We start from the raw sequence: 13,163 nt of genomic DNA on the forward strand, positions 1-13,163 counted from the left end.
GTCCGCAGTGTTGGTTGAAAAAAAAAAAACAAAAACAGATCAGCAACTTAAACCGGTGGTAGTTGCAGGTATATAACGCTTCTGAGTAACGCTTCTTACCCACAACTCGAGCGATCGAACGCACTCAATTGCACGCTGAGTGCTTGGCTGAGTGTTTGTTGCAGTAACGCAAACCGAAGAGTTCAACCAAGGCGTTCTCACGTACACAACCAAACGGTACAGCAATGTTTGTTAGCTCTAGACTTGAGTGATTTGAGTTAAAAACGCTATTTTTCTTTTTTTTTCTTTTTTTTTGGTTACTACAGACTGGAGTCCATGCCCCCGTTCGTACACTAGTTGCTAAATATTAAGCCAACGCGTGCACTGAGCTGGCCCTGTAGCACAATCAGTTAACGCTTCCCGTTATCCACCACTACTGCGCTGGTGGAGCTGCGGAGCTCCAACTGCAGTAATTACTAACCTGACTACTATGAGTAATATACTCCGCATGATATCAACGGAGTGTCCTAATAATTTTGTTTGCTGTTGCTTTAAAGGTTTACATTGTTGTCAGCTCCATCTCCTTTCCACTAATTACTGCTAGATGCGTACGTATGAGTATGATGTGTTTCGAGCGTACGTTGCCTGGTAACTGTGTACTATGTGTACGTTTTGAGATATATTCGAAATTATTGCACCGCAACCGGTCTAAAACCCTGAGGTCTCTGGCAGCACTTGCATCACATCCATTGGTGCGCCGACGCCGCAAACGTGTGCGCGTGTGCGATCATCACTCTCAAATCGGAAGACTGATATTACTGCTTGTAAGAGTGCTGCTGCTAGTATAATGCCAAACGTGCTTTCAAGTGCGGGTTTGTTGTTATTGTTGTTTCTTGTTGCTACTATCTGCATTCCCCCACCCGTTCAACCCGCTCCACAAATCGAAGGCAGAATCGCGGCCGGGCCCAAGCCTGCCGTAGCTAATCGCGACGGAGGCTCCAAGATTCGCTTGTCAAGGTGGCACTGGCAGCGTGTATGTACTACCCGCCAGAGGAACCGGGCATGGTTTCAACGGCGAGGCGGCGGCACGGGATGCTTGGCAAAGGCTCCGGATCAGCTTCGGGTATCGATCGCTTCGGGAGGGATGGTGTTGATGAATCACCACAGCCACCGGGCAGCAGCTGACAGTTGGTTGGCTCACTCCGACATCCGGTACCACACGGAGGCTCATCACGTGTCCGACCGATGTTTCGGCCAGTCGGATAGGAGCTGATCAGCAACCCGGCGATCGTGCGAAATCATCCCGTCGGTACGAAGCTGATCGGTTTGCGGTTGCACCCGCGCGACAACCTACACGCCGACGGGGCCACTGGAATCTCTTATTCGGCCTGGGCCCGGGGACCGGCTGCTCGATTTGGCCGACCAGGGAATCGATATGCCGAATGTGCCGTGCGTTATGAGACGTTTCGCGCAAGCAGGTGGTTCGTTACGCTAGCATGCTCAACAAGATAGGCAAAAAAGGAGTTCTGGTTCCAGAAATAATCACAAGAAATGAAAAAAAAAACAACAAGACACGAATTGGAATTATGGCAAAACTGAAGGCAACAATTTAAAGTAGAGTCAACGCCTTTGTACAGTGAGCAGAAATGATTACGACCAACAGTGGAGTTTGAGACACTCAATCAACCGAGAACTAAACCACATCGAATGTGTGTAGGTAATGCATCGACACCGACACCGACACCGAAGGAGTACGAAGTCAAACTCTGTGCTGCAAACGGTACACGGGCACTGTACTGAACGATGCTGTATCAAACGGCTGCTGGCTTCGCTTGGATGCGTTTGGCTCCTGATTCCGTATCATGCCGTTCGTTCCACTATATCGCAATTGCGTACCCGGCCGCTTCTATCACCTGTAGGATGGTTCTAGCTCCACCGAAACCACCCTACAGGTAGCCCAGCGTGGAGTAGGTCTTCACGTACGGTGCATCATCCGCCGCTGATTCGCTCCTACGAGAGAGAGAGAGAGAGAGAGAGAGAGAGAGAGAGAGAGAATTTTAACCAAGAATATCTAGTTTCAGTAACAAGTCGTTTGATTGAACATGTGAGATGTGAAAAATGTACTATAGTATTTACCCTACCAGCATTAAACGGCTTTGAAGGCATTCAGAAGGCATTTAAGGCCTTAGTCGCCTTAGAAGGCGAATAAAGATTTCAACCGAAACTTTCAGGGCTGTAACGGGTTCTCTTTGAAATCTTTCAACTTTTTTCTTCAACGAGAACAGATAGCTTGCCACCATCATAGCTTGTTTATATACTGGTTTTGCACCCTCACTAATGTAACTTCCAAATAGAGCAATGATAACGCTTTTGGTTCCGAACCGAGAAAGCGTGTGTTCAAAACCTGATTTTTAAGATCTTTTTTGTGTTTATTTCTTTTTAAATAAATATTTTCTTGCTATACTTAATACAAACAAAATTTATGTGAAGCTAAATTAAAATAATACCTTTTTAAAAAACATAGTAATTACACTATGTTCACCCTTCATTATCAGGATGAGAGAAATATGTATCTCATTTCTCCTTTTTTAGAGTTATCGAAATGAGTTTTATATATTAACACCTTTTAACGGGTTGGTCTTTAACAACCGAATAATGCAGACCATCTTTAATAAAGTGAAACAGCCCAGAGCTTAACGCAAGAGAACATAACACGTAAATCGTGCTATCGAATCTCACGCTCATATCTGGGAGCACTACCACAGTGGAGTGCTGAAGAAGCTTGTAAGGTTTTCTTTTGACAGTTGCTATTTCAAATTTTAAATTAAAAGCGAAATTTTTCAGTGAAATATTTCAAAGGCATTTAATTACTGCTAAATGCACTGCTGATCGCCTTCAATTCGCCGGCGATTACAAGGCGATTAGAAGGCATTTAACGGAAATTTGCGGGTAGGGTTTTATCCCTAATTTAAATTCAGCTTACTTCTTGAAGACCTCTTACTACAATAAGCGGCTTTCAGTAAGTAGATGCGAATAGAATTGAATAAAAAGTTTTAAAATGGACAGTAGTAGCTCTTTGTGCACTAATTACTAGCTATTGAGTGTCATCCATATACGACGTCACATACTATGAGGATTTTTCACAGTTTCAAACTCATCCTATCCCCAAAATAACGTATCGTAACGCTGAAAGATAGGCCCGCCCATCCCTGTATACGTTACGTAATGTATGGATGGCTCCCATAGTGATAAATTTTGAAGTAACAGGACGTCGGGAACAAAAAACAATGCACTCACTCGTCATCCCACGGGCAGACGGCATCGCCCTTCCGCTCGCTGTTCTCCTCCTCGCTCTTCTGCGCCCGCAACGTGCCCGGCTCGGGGGGACGGTCCTTGCGCTCCCGGCGCTTGCGGCGCCTCGCCAGCTCGTCCGCGCCTCCCGCACCGGAGCTGGACGGTGGTTGCTGTGGTGGTGCTCCTAGCGTCGCCGCACCCGGTGGCTCCTGGGCCGCTCCCGTGGGCTCCCCGTCGAGCCGCCCGGTCCCCTCCTCCTCCTGCCCCCCGCCGTCCTCCTGCTCCTCCTCGTCCGGCTCGTCGTCGGGCGGGTCCAGCTCGACCTCGGCCAGCGGCGCGATAGAGGGTGCGGGCGTAGGGGCCGGCGCCACACACCCGGGCAGCAGCCCACTCTCGCCACCGTCCATCATGATGTCGTACTCGGATGGGTGGTGCTGCTGGTGCTGGTGGTGGTGCTGCCGCCGCAGTGCCTCCCCGTAGAAGCCGTCCTCCGCCTCGGTGAGCGGCGACAGGTCCTGGGCGGCGTCGACACCCTGCAGCAGCAGCACGTCCACCGTTTGCGTCGCGACGCTGGCACTGTCCAGTAGTGGCTCCGCCGCTGGGCTGCCGTGCTGGACGCTTGCCTCCCGCACTGCCGCCTCCGGCTCGCGGCCCACTGCCAGCTCGTACTCCTCCGCCGGCTCGTCGTCGTCGGGTGTGTTTGCATAGATTACACTTATCCTAGGGGTGCCTGTGGTTGATTCCGGTGCAGTGTCCACGTTCGTCGGACGCTGACTGTTTGCCTCCCTCGCCTTCGCCCGGCCCGCACCGGCCGACGAGGTGCAGATAGTAGTGGTGGTGGTGGTGATCGTGGTGTTTGTGGTGGTGGTGGGGTTCGATGTGGGGCACGCCGTAGCCGCTGGTACGCCGCCGTACGTCTGCTGCTGCGTGCCGACCAGCTCAGTAGCCGCACCGAGCGGCTCGGTGGACGTGGCGGTGGACAGCAGTGGTGGCACGTCCGCGTCCGGCTGCGCTTGGGGCGTCGCGTCGCGTGCCCCTGCCGCCCCTTCAGCCGCATCCGGATTGTCGCCCGGGCCACGGTCCTGCTGCGCTACGTCCTCCGCCACCGTACCGACCTGTCCAGCGCGCTCCTCGCCGATCGGAGTAGGGGCGCCGGACGTTCCATCCTGCTGGTAGAACACCGTGCCCGAGCCTCCCTCCTCCTTCTCCTCGAAGCTCGTCGAGAGCGAACCCTGCGAAATGCGCACCGACGACTGGTGATGCAGGTACTGCTGCTGCTGCTGCTGCTGCTGCTGGGACGGCAGGTTCGCCAGGCAGGCGGTGCTGTCGGGCGGCGTCGCCCCACTGCCGGTCGAGTTCGCGCGCATACAGAACTGCAGATCGGACAGTCTGAAAACCGAGCGGAAGAGACACGGTTAGGCACCGCACCCGGCCCAAGCCCGTGCACACTCACCTCGGCGCCATCGTCATGGAAGCCCGTCGCTGCTCGGTCACAACCGGTGCCAACCGCTTGGTGCTGTGAAAGTCACCGTCGAGCGTGTTCTGGCGCAAACCGCACGAGCGCTTCATCCGCTCCGACACCTCGCTGATCTCGGCCGTGCTGTGCGGCGGATGATGGTCGCCGTGCTGCTTCGACTTGCTGCTGTTGGTGCTGCTGTTGAAGAAGACAAAAGGCAAACGATTAGCAAAGGCAAACTGGCACCGCCCACGCCCCTACTTACTCCGTCTTGGTGGGCAGCTTGGCGTCGGCACTGTCCCACGGGCACACCGAGACCGAGACGGCCGACTCGGCGGCCGGCTTTTCGATGACGGGCGTGTCCCAGGGGCAGACGGCACACGCACCGGACACGGCCCCTTCCAGCGTTACCTCGAGTGTCGTTCCGAGATTTTTGTTCATCTCTCTGCCGAGTGGGGGGAGGGGGGAGGGGGGGGTGTAGGACCGTAAAAAAAGAAAACCCGATTAATAAAAGACGGTAACAAACAAGCCCATCTCGGATCGAAACTGCCACCGAAATCCAACACCGATGCCTCCGTTTTGCAAATGGAACACCGAGAAAATGCTTCTGTTTTTTTACAAAGTAAGACACACACACACACACACTCATGGTAGAGTGGATAGAAGGTTTGGGAAGATGTAACACCGAAAGTGCTGGAATCTGTACACCGGTACGCACACGCACACACAAACACACAAACAATGGGGAAGGAGCGGAAGGAAAAGAGTCGTTAGCATTCCGAGTAAAACGGCGGATCGTGTCCAGGCGGCACAAGCGGTCATGTAACACAAGGATGGGGCAGAATGGCAGTGTGCGTGTGTGTTGGGTTTCTGCCGTAGGCAAGCTACAATACAATTGTCCACGCCTGGACTTCAAATACAGGAGAACAGAGTGTGCGATAAAGAGAGAGATAGAAAGAGGGACAGAAAAGAGCGTAACGCACCGAACGTTGGAGCATCTGAAGGTTCGTCGCCTGGCGGCAGACGATATACAGGAATCGAAAAGGTACAGTACAGTGGAGGGGGAGATAGCGAAAGAAGACTATACTGGTGCTTCTAACAACGTACGAAAGAACGAACGTTCAAGTGCCGCTACAGAAGGGAGGTAAATGTTGACAGCTTTAAAGAGGTAAAAAGCGAGGCAGGGCTTGACTCTATATAGGTAGGAATCATTGTAAAAACACACAAACACATATAGAACATATAGAAAAGATCATCAAACAACATGTAGCGATTTAAACAAAAGTTCTTCAATGTGTTCATTGCAAGAAGAGTCATTCGAGTTGCGGAACCTTGTGATAAGATTCATACATCTCCAGAGAAAAAAAAGAGTTGTTAATGAATCATTGGAGGAATAACGGTAGTCATAAATCTCCAAATCAATTCGAATAATACCGTGTTGGGAGATTCAGGATATTCAAAGTCATACATCTGACCCAAACTGTGAAATTCAATCAATCAGAATCTCGGAGTCGACTATTCAGGATTTTCCCAAAGGTTCTTAGTCCCGAAAGTTTGAGATGTTAGTGAACTTTTAAAGAGCCTTGAATCTCTAAAGAATCATAATACATTAAAGAGAAATGTATCTCGGGATATCAATCAAATCTAATCCTTACTGCAATGACAAGGACGAAGAAGGACGTACTTTTCAAATTGATAAAAAAATGTATATTGAGCCTAAAAGCTAATGCAAGATTTAATAGTCCTGAGATTCATATTGTCCAACCGATTCGATTCATGCATCGAATGACTCGTCGTTGCAACTGAATGAATCTTTTCAATCGATTCCTTATAGTTAATACATTCTTTATGAGTCAGATGACAGATGATACGGGAGCGATATCCCATGCCGGACATGAGCCTTTGAGTCTATGACGATTCATGAATCTTCGAGCAATGCCGAATGTGTGAAGAAGCACTAGCCTTTGGAGATGCATAAAGCTTTTGGGTAAAGACAGCTCTTAAGAGGGTTTTATATTCAATGGTCTCTAAAGATTCATGAAGGTCATTATTGAGTTTTACTGAGATTCTTTCAAAATCATACATCTAGATCAATCTCTCCTAGACCAGACTTCTCGATCTAAGTGTACACAAACATGGAACAAGAAGTACAGGAGTGTAATGCAGAGATCGGACACCACGGAACACAGCGGAACGGAGGCGAAAGTAGTTCAGGAACAATAGTGACAAACTAGTACAACAGGAAAAAGGAGAAGTAAACAACTGAGTGGGTCGCGCGCACGGTGTCTCATACTGTGTCAAAGTATCGCTGACACTGTTGATACCACCAAATACACACATACATACAGACACACACACACACACAAACACACACCGAATACAGAGAGATACAGAGCGTTGTGAAGAGAAGGTGGTAAGTCCAGAGGAAGCGATGGCGAAGTGTGTTTAGTGTCAACAGGAGTATGTACGGCGGTACGTTCAGCTTTCAATTTTGAGCTTCTGAAACAACTAGCATGTGTGCAGGTCGTGATATTCCGTCGTGACGTACTTTTGTCCGAGCGTATAAGCAAAACTCTACCTATTAGTTTTGTACGAGATAGGTCCAGATACAGGTTATTGTATGAAGTAGTACGATAGCTAGTAGTAGTTAGTAGTAGTAGTAGTTAGTACTAGTAGTGGACAAGATTGGTATGAGTCCGTTAAGGCAGATAGAGCAAGAGAGGTGTTTGGTTAGCGGAGAGAGTGGAGAATGTGTTTTCCTTACTGTTGCTTTCCAACTGTCACTCGTACGTTGCCTCGCACGGGTGTACTACTGCTGGAAGATGACGATACACCCTCGTATATACCGGACGGCATATCACCACGGTAGATCGATACGCTGGCAGGTCGTCAGGCCACAACAGAACAACGGGAGGAAAGAAAAGATCAGCTCAGCAGCAGAAGTAAAAACAAGCGAACGAACCGCAAAAAACTGCAGTATCAGCAATCAACGGCAACGCACACAGGCTAGCTGCATAGTGAGAGGATAACCTAACTAACCGCTTCGGTACATCTTCTACATCCTATGCAGATCGAAGGTAGAGTGCGCTCAAACACTAAACAAACACCCCTCGACCCTTTTGACTTACCTGTACGGAATGTCACTCAGATTGCTTTGGCTATGAGAATGTGGCACTTTGGAACAGTCCTTCACGCCCGAGATCGCCAGCTCGTGGGCCGATCCCGACAGGCTGCGGTCGCTGCCACGTCGCTTGGACAGGCTGTTCACGTTGCCCGACCCAGACTGTCCGGTGGATGGCTGATGGTAGAAAGCGACCAGGCAAACAGGTTAATGACGATTCCGCTGCGCAACAATGTACACTACACACACATGCACGTACCTGGGTAAGCATCGATGGGTTGGGCGCGGTCGAGGTTGAACCCTTCTTCTTGGCACCGCCGCCGAAGCCGAAGAAGCGCTTTTTGAGCGACGGCTGGATCGCGTTCGCCATCAGGTTCTTGTAGTGCTCCGAGCGCACGAACCGCGGGTAGCAGTCCTTCTTCAGCAGCAGTGTGTAGATGTGCTCGGCCGCCGCATCGAACGCAAACCGGGACGGATTCTTCAACCCGAGCTGAACCTTCTCCATCGTTTTACCGTCGATGTTGATCTCGCAGGGTGCGCCTGGTTCGAGAAATTCTCTGCAAAAGAGGAGAAGTTGATATAACACAAGCATTGCAAGTAAAAACTAATCAGCTTAATCTGGCTCATGGACTTACTCGTAGATCTCCTTCACCTTGCGCGATATCTGCGAGTGCGAAGAGCGGCGCAGATCGTTCACCGCCATCCAGAAGCGTATGTTCTCGTGCGAGTACTCCTTCTTCAGGTAGTGCGTGAACTCCTGCAACCCAGTCGGATCCGACACGACCTCCTCGATAGAGATGCCCCAGCGCTTGACGCGCTTCTCGGTCGGCACCTCCACCACCGGGTGGTTCAGCTGCCAGAAGCTGACGTCCTCTGTCACCCACGGGTTCGACGGCAGCGGCGGCTGCATCATCGGGTCGTACTCGCTGAACGTTTCGTAGTAGACGACCAGGCTTTCGCACGCCTGTGACATCTTCACCCGGTTCCGCCCGAGCGACGCCTTCAGTATGTCGACCTCCCGCTGCCAGTCCTCGACCGTGCGCTTGCGCGGCTTGCCCTGCCGGTCGCGTGACGGTATCGGGCATGGCTCGAGCGGCGTGAACTGGCCGGGCGGCGGCCGATGCACCCGCCAGTAGGCGCGCTCCTGCGAGTCGCCCACGATCTTGTCGCCCTTCTTGCGGTCCTTCGCCAGCCGCACCTGCTCCTCCGCCTGCATCAGTATGAAGTCCCACTTGCCCTTCAGGTTTTTGTGCAGGCTGGCGAGCGCCTCGGTCTCGTAGTCCTCCAGCCCGTGCCGCTGCTTGTTGCGGAGCGACCGCTTGGCCAGGTAGATGGCGTACTCGATCTGATCGGGCGCCTTCTGCTGCCAGGGCCAGTAGTACGGCGTCTGGAAGCGGTACAGCGAGGAATCGTCCTTCACCATCAGCGTCTTCGAGTCGGAGACGGGAAAGAAGTAACCGTGCTGGCACAGCTGGTTGCTAATGTTCAGTGCCTCCGACTCTTCGATGCTTAGCCGCTCCATCAGCCACTCGATCAGGTCGTATCCTGCGTGCGGGCGAAAGAGAGAAGGTTAACTGCTAGTGCTCAAGCGATTACATCATGCGACAGGGACAGGCCTACCCATGAAAGCCGATGGTATGGAGGTCAGGAATAGCTTCTGGCTGCGCACTGGCACACCGTTCTCCGAGTCTTGCATCTCGCGGACTAGTGATTCCATCTGCAAAGGGGTAAAGGGGATATCCAAATACGTTGAAGTAAACCGCTGCACATCTTGCACTGCTGCCCCAACCGCTACCTACCTTATCGAACGCCATCGGTCGGGAGAGTCGCTCGATCGGAGGCGCTGGCTGCGTACCGCTCGACCCCGTCGTCGTTAGACCGGAGGGGGTGGCGCCCGCCGAGCTGTTCGATCCACCGGCCACCGATTGCAGCTGACCGGCCGAGGCTAGCAGTGCCGTCGGCACGGCAATGCCTGTTAGCTGCGTGACTCCAGCAGTAGCAGCAGCAGACCCACCACCACTACTGCCTGGTGGCGTCGTAGTGGTAGAGGACTGCTGCACCAGCAGTGCCGAGCGCTGCTGATGCAGTGCCGGCTCGCCTACACCGCCGCCGGTCAGATGAAACGCAGCCGGTGGGGTCTGTGGATGGGCTGCCCGGTGCTGTAGCTGGAGCAGTGCGGCCGTGGTCGACTTGCTGCCACCACCACCACTGCTGCTGCCAGCGGTCGCTACCAGGCTGCTCTCGCGCTCCGGCGACAGCACTACGTCGGGCGGATCCATGGCCATTCTGTTCGCTGAGAGGGGCGGATTTTTGAGGATCCGGTGCCGTTAGAGTCTGAGCACCTTGCGTTAGTATCAAAAGTTTGGTTTTTGAGGGGAAAAACTCCCTAGCTTGAGAGTCGTCCTAGCTGGTAGTCGTGATTATCGGGTATCGAGGCTGCTGAGGGACAGGCTATTGATTGTTGGTGTTTTTTGTGTGAATAGTACTGCTATTGATTGGCTCCCGATTTCCTGAATCGGATTGGTAGGAGGTTTAACGCCCAGATTCCCAGATCCTGCTGACACTGTCGATTGGGGGCCCTGAGTCCAACGGTGGACCAAACTATCTACTAGTGTACGGTGGATGTCTTAACCACAGACAGGGTAAAAGAGTGTAGACGATAGCACAGTAGTAGCAGTAGTAGTAGTAGTAGAAATACTAGCAGTAGTAGGAGTAGTAGTAGTAGTAGTAGTAGCAAAGGTACTGGCGGTATTGTAACAGAGTCTTACAGATATTGTTGTTACTGGAGAGTTGCGATACGATTGCGCTCACTGGGTGGACGCAACCATGGCGCACGGTTCATCTACTGGTGCTAAGGTTAGGCGATTGAGTGTGCTCGATGATACTCGCAAGCAGACACGGCCGGTGCGCTGCCGTAATACTGGGCGTCGTGCTGTACGCTCGCTCTCGCTTTCTCTGTGCTAGAGCCTTTCCTTACACACACGTACACGTTACTGCTTGACCGGCAGTGTCCGCACGTCGAGCGTGGTGATGCGTGGTTGACAAAAGCAAAACGGATGAAGGGGAACAATACCCGTATTGGATTGTGGATATGGTTTCGGAAGCGCCTCCAGACGGTATGTGTTTGTGTATAGGTGTGTGACGGTTGTTGCCTGGTTTAGCTGCTCTGCTTCCCAGAAGGTTGTGTATAGGTGTCTGCAGTAGTAGTCGTTTTCGGTTGTTGCTTTTAGTATTGTTTCTTTTTGCTGCTGCTCCTGCTGCTGCTGCTGCTGTTGTTGCTGTGTTACTGGAGTTCGGTCACACGTGCGTCAGTGTGGATCTGTGTGTATGTGTGTGTTTGATGTGTCAACTACATTTGCCTTCGTTCGCTCTCTCGCGCTCTTTCGCTCTCTGTCTCTCTTTGTACGAGATTAGTTTCACCTGAAGCGCAGATCACTGACGACGTTCCTTTCCTAGCCAAACTCCATTGTTGCGTGCGTTAGTTGAAAACTCTAGCACAAGAGGAAGAGAGAGATAGAGAGAGAGAGAGAGAGAAAAGTCATTCCACCACCGGGGACACTATTCATCCACTTATCCGTCGCACGCCACTCACCAACACTTACCATGAAAGTTTGAAGAGTACGTCAAACGTACGGCATCCACCGCGTGCGCCAATCGCACCGATGTACTGCGGCAAGTAGCTGTAGTAGTGGTAGTAATAGTAGTAGTAGTGGTGGTGATGGTGGTGATGTGATAGTGCGGGCCACCGTTGCCACCGTGCGTGATGGGCAGCTGCTGGTGTGTCTGTGCTGCTGCTGGTCAGCGCAAACCGTACGTCGCCGCTGCTCTTTCCGTTGCCGTTGCCGCTTCCTCGCTCGCTGCTGCTGCTGCTGCTGCTGCCTATACTGTTGTCCCTAGTATGCGCTTGCTTCTTCGATCGCTCGAAGAAATCGGTACGAGACGGAAGCTGGGGGGGCTGCGACCGGGAGAACAGAAAGAGATCTGCAGTTGACGGTTCGAGCCCCTGGCCCATCTCGATGTCACCCCCTCATGTATCTGGAACGTGAAAAAAAAACAAGGAGAAGATTAAATATACACACCAGCGCGTTAGAGCATCTTCTGGCTGAAACATTTGGTTGGTTGAATTGTTTGTAGCGTGCTAGTCAATTCGGCCCGGTTACAGGGCTGTGCAATTTCAAAGTATACTTTAACTCTGAGATGACGATCCTGAACCTATACGATTTTGAAAATAATCTTCTAATATGAATTAGTCCTCGAGATATTCTTACACCTTATATATCGATCCAAAAACTAATTCCAAACTCATACCGTTACTGGAATTGATCCAAAGTCCATATCGATCGTGCAAAATCGATCGTAAATCAATATTATTACTACAAATCGAAAACTACGAAAACTGATCTTAAATTCATGTAGGTTCTCGAACTCATCCCGAATCCATATCTGTACGAAACAAATCCTGAAACCATACCGGCCATGGAACTGATCCTGAATCCATACCGATCCTATACAAGTCTTGGAACTATTACTTGATTCATAGTGGTTCAGGAATAGATCCTGAATCTGTTCATAGCTCCTGGAACTAATCATGAACTCATAGGGTTCCTGGAAATAATCTTGTCTTGAAACTGATTCCTAGACTATACCGATCCTTTAACTAATCCTGAACTCATACTGGTCATGGCACTGTTCATATATCCATATCGGTCCTAGAATTGATTACAAACCAATACTAGGCCAGAAACTAAATCAAGATCTAGATCCTATATCGGATCTCGAACTGGATTTTAATCCCTGCTGAAGAATTGGAGGAACTTATCCCCATTTTATTCCTATCGAAACATTGTACCTTAATCTGCCGCAGTGAAGGAAATGATCGCAACCATGACCCGGTCCAGAAACCGACACAATTCCTACTCCAATCCAGTGACGGATTTCGCTACCATGCTGCTCAATGAACCATTCCCGACAGCAGTGTTTAATGACAGATAGTCATCCAAGTAGCGAGGATTTAACAAAAGTAATGCGCTTGTTACTGTATGACCGTTAAACTACTCCAAATGTTACTGCTTGCCGACCCCAAACTGGTCTGGAAGATCATAAAAGCGATGATGATGATCCTAGCAATGGTGACGCTGCTCTAGTGCTCACAACCTGAGCACGGCACCCGTCATTATCCCAGTTCCAAGACAGGGAGGAAGGAAATGAACGCAGCAGCACGGCACGGAACGAACCATACCGGGCAACCTTGAAAAGAAAACTAATCTGTCAGCACCCAGTCTCCCGTCGCACACGTCCCCGGGGGGTTAGGTC

At 51.0% G+C, this 13,163-nt stretch overlaps 1 protein-coding gene across 1 annotated transcript in view; it reads right to left on the bottom strand.

Annotated features, from left to right (window-relative positions):
- Nucleotides 1-230: 230 nt before the first annotated feature.
- The window catches only part of LOC121590193, a 33,652-nt gene continuing 20,719 nt past the window's right edge, over nucleotides 231-13,163 (bottom strand). The window contains exons 3-13 of the mRNA XM_041909646.1: nucleotides 11,453-11,885; nucleotides 9,650-11,341; nucleotides 9,471-9,567; nucleotides 8,486-9,395; nucleotides 8,110-8,407; nucleotides 7,858-8,027; nucleotides 7,494-7,607; nucleotides 4,995-5,174; nucleotides 4,727-4,927; nucleotides 3,277-4,662; nucleotides 231-1,989 (exon numbers count right to left, since the gene is read on the bottom strand). Coding sequence (XP_041765580.1) covers nucleotides 1,926-1,989; nucleotides 3,277-4,662; nucleotides 4,727-4,927; nucleotides 4,995-5,174; nucleotides 7,494-7,607; nucleotides 7,858-8,027; nucleotides 8,110-8,407; nucleotides 8,486-9,395; nucleotides 9,471-9,567; nucleotides 9,650-10,135 — 3,906 coding nt within the window. The 5' untranslated portion in view covers nucleotides 10,136-11,341; nucleotides 11,453-11,885 and the 3' untranslated portion in view covers nucleotides 231-1,925. The remainder of the gene's footprint in view (nucleotides 1,990-3,276; nucleotides 4,663-4,726; nucleotides 4,928-4,994; nucleotides 5,175-7,493; nucleotides 7,608-7,857; nucleotides 8,028-8,109; nucleotides 8,408-8,485; nucleotides 9,396-9,470; nucleotides 9,568-9,649; nucleotides 11,342-11,452; nucleotides 11,886-13,163) is intronic.

The sequence above is a fragment of the Anopheles merus genome, chromosome X (assembly GCF_017562075.2).
Source record: "Anopheles merus strain MAF chromosome X, AmerM5.1, whole genome shotgun sequence".
Lineage (NCBI taxonomy): Eukaryota > Metazoa > Arthropoda > Insecta > Diptera > Culicidae > Anopheles > Anopheles merus.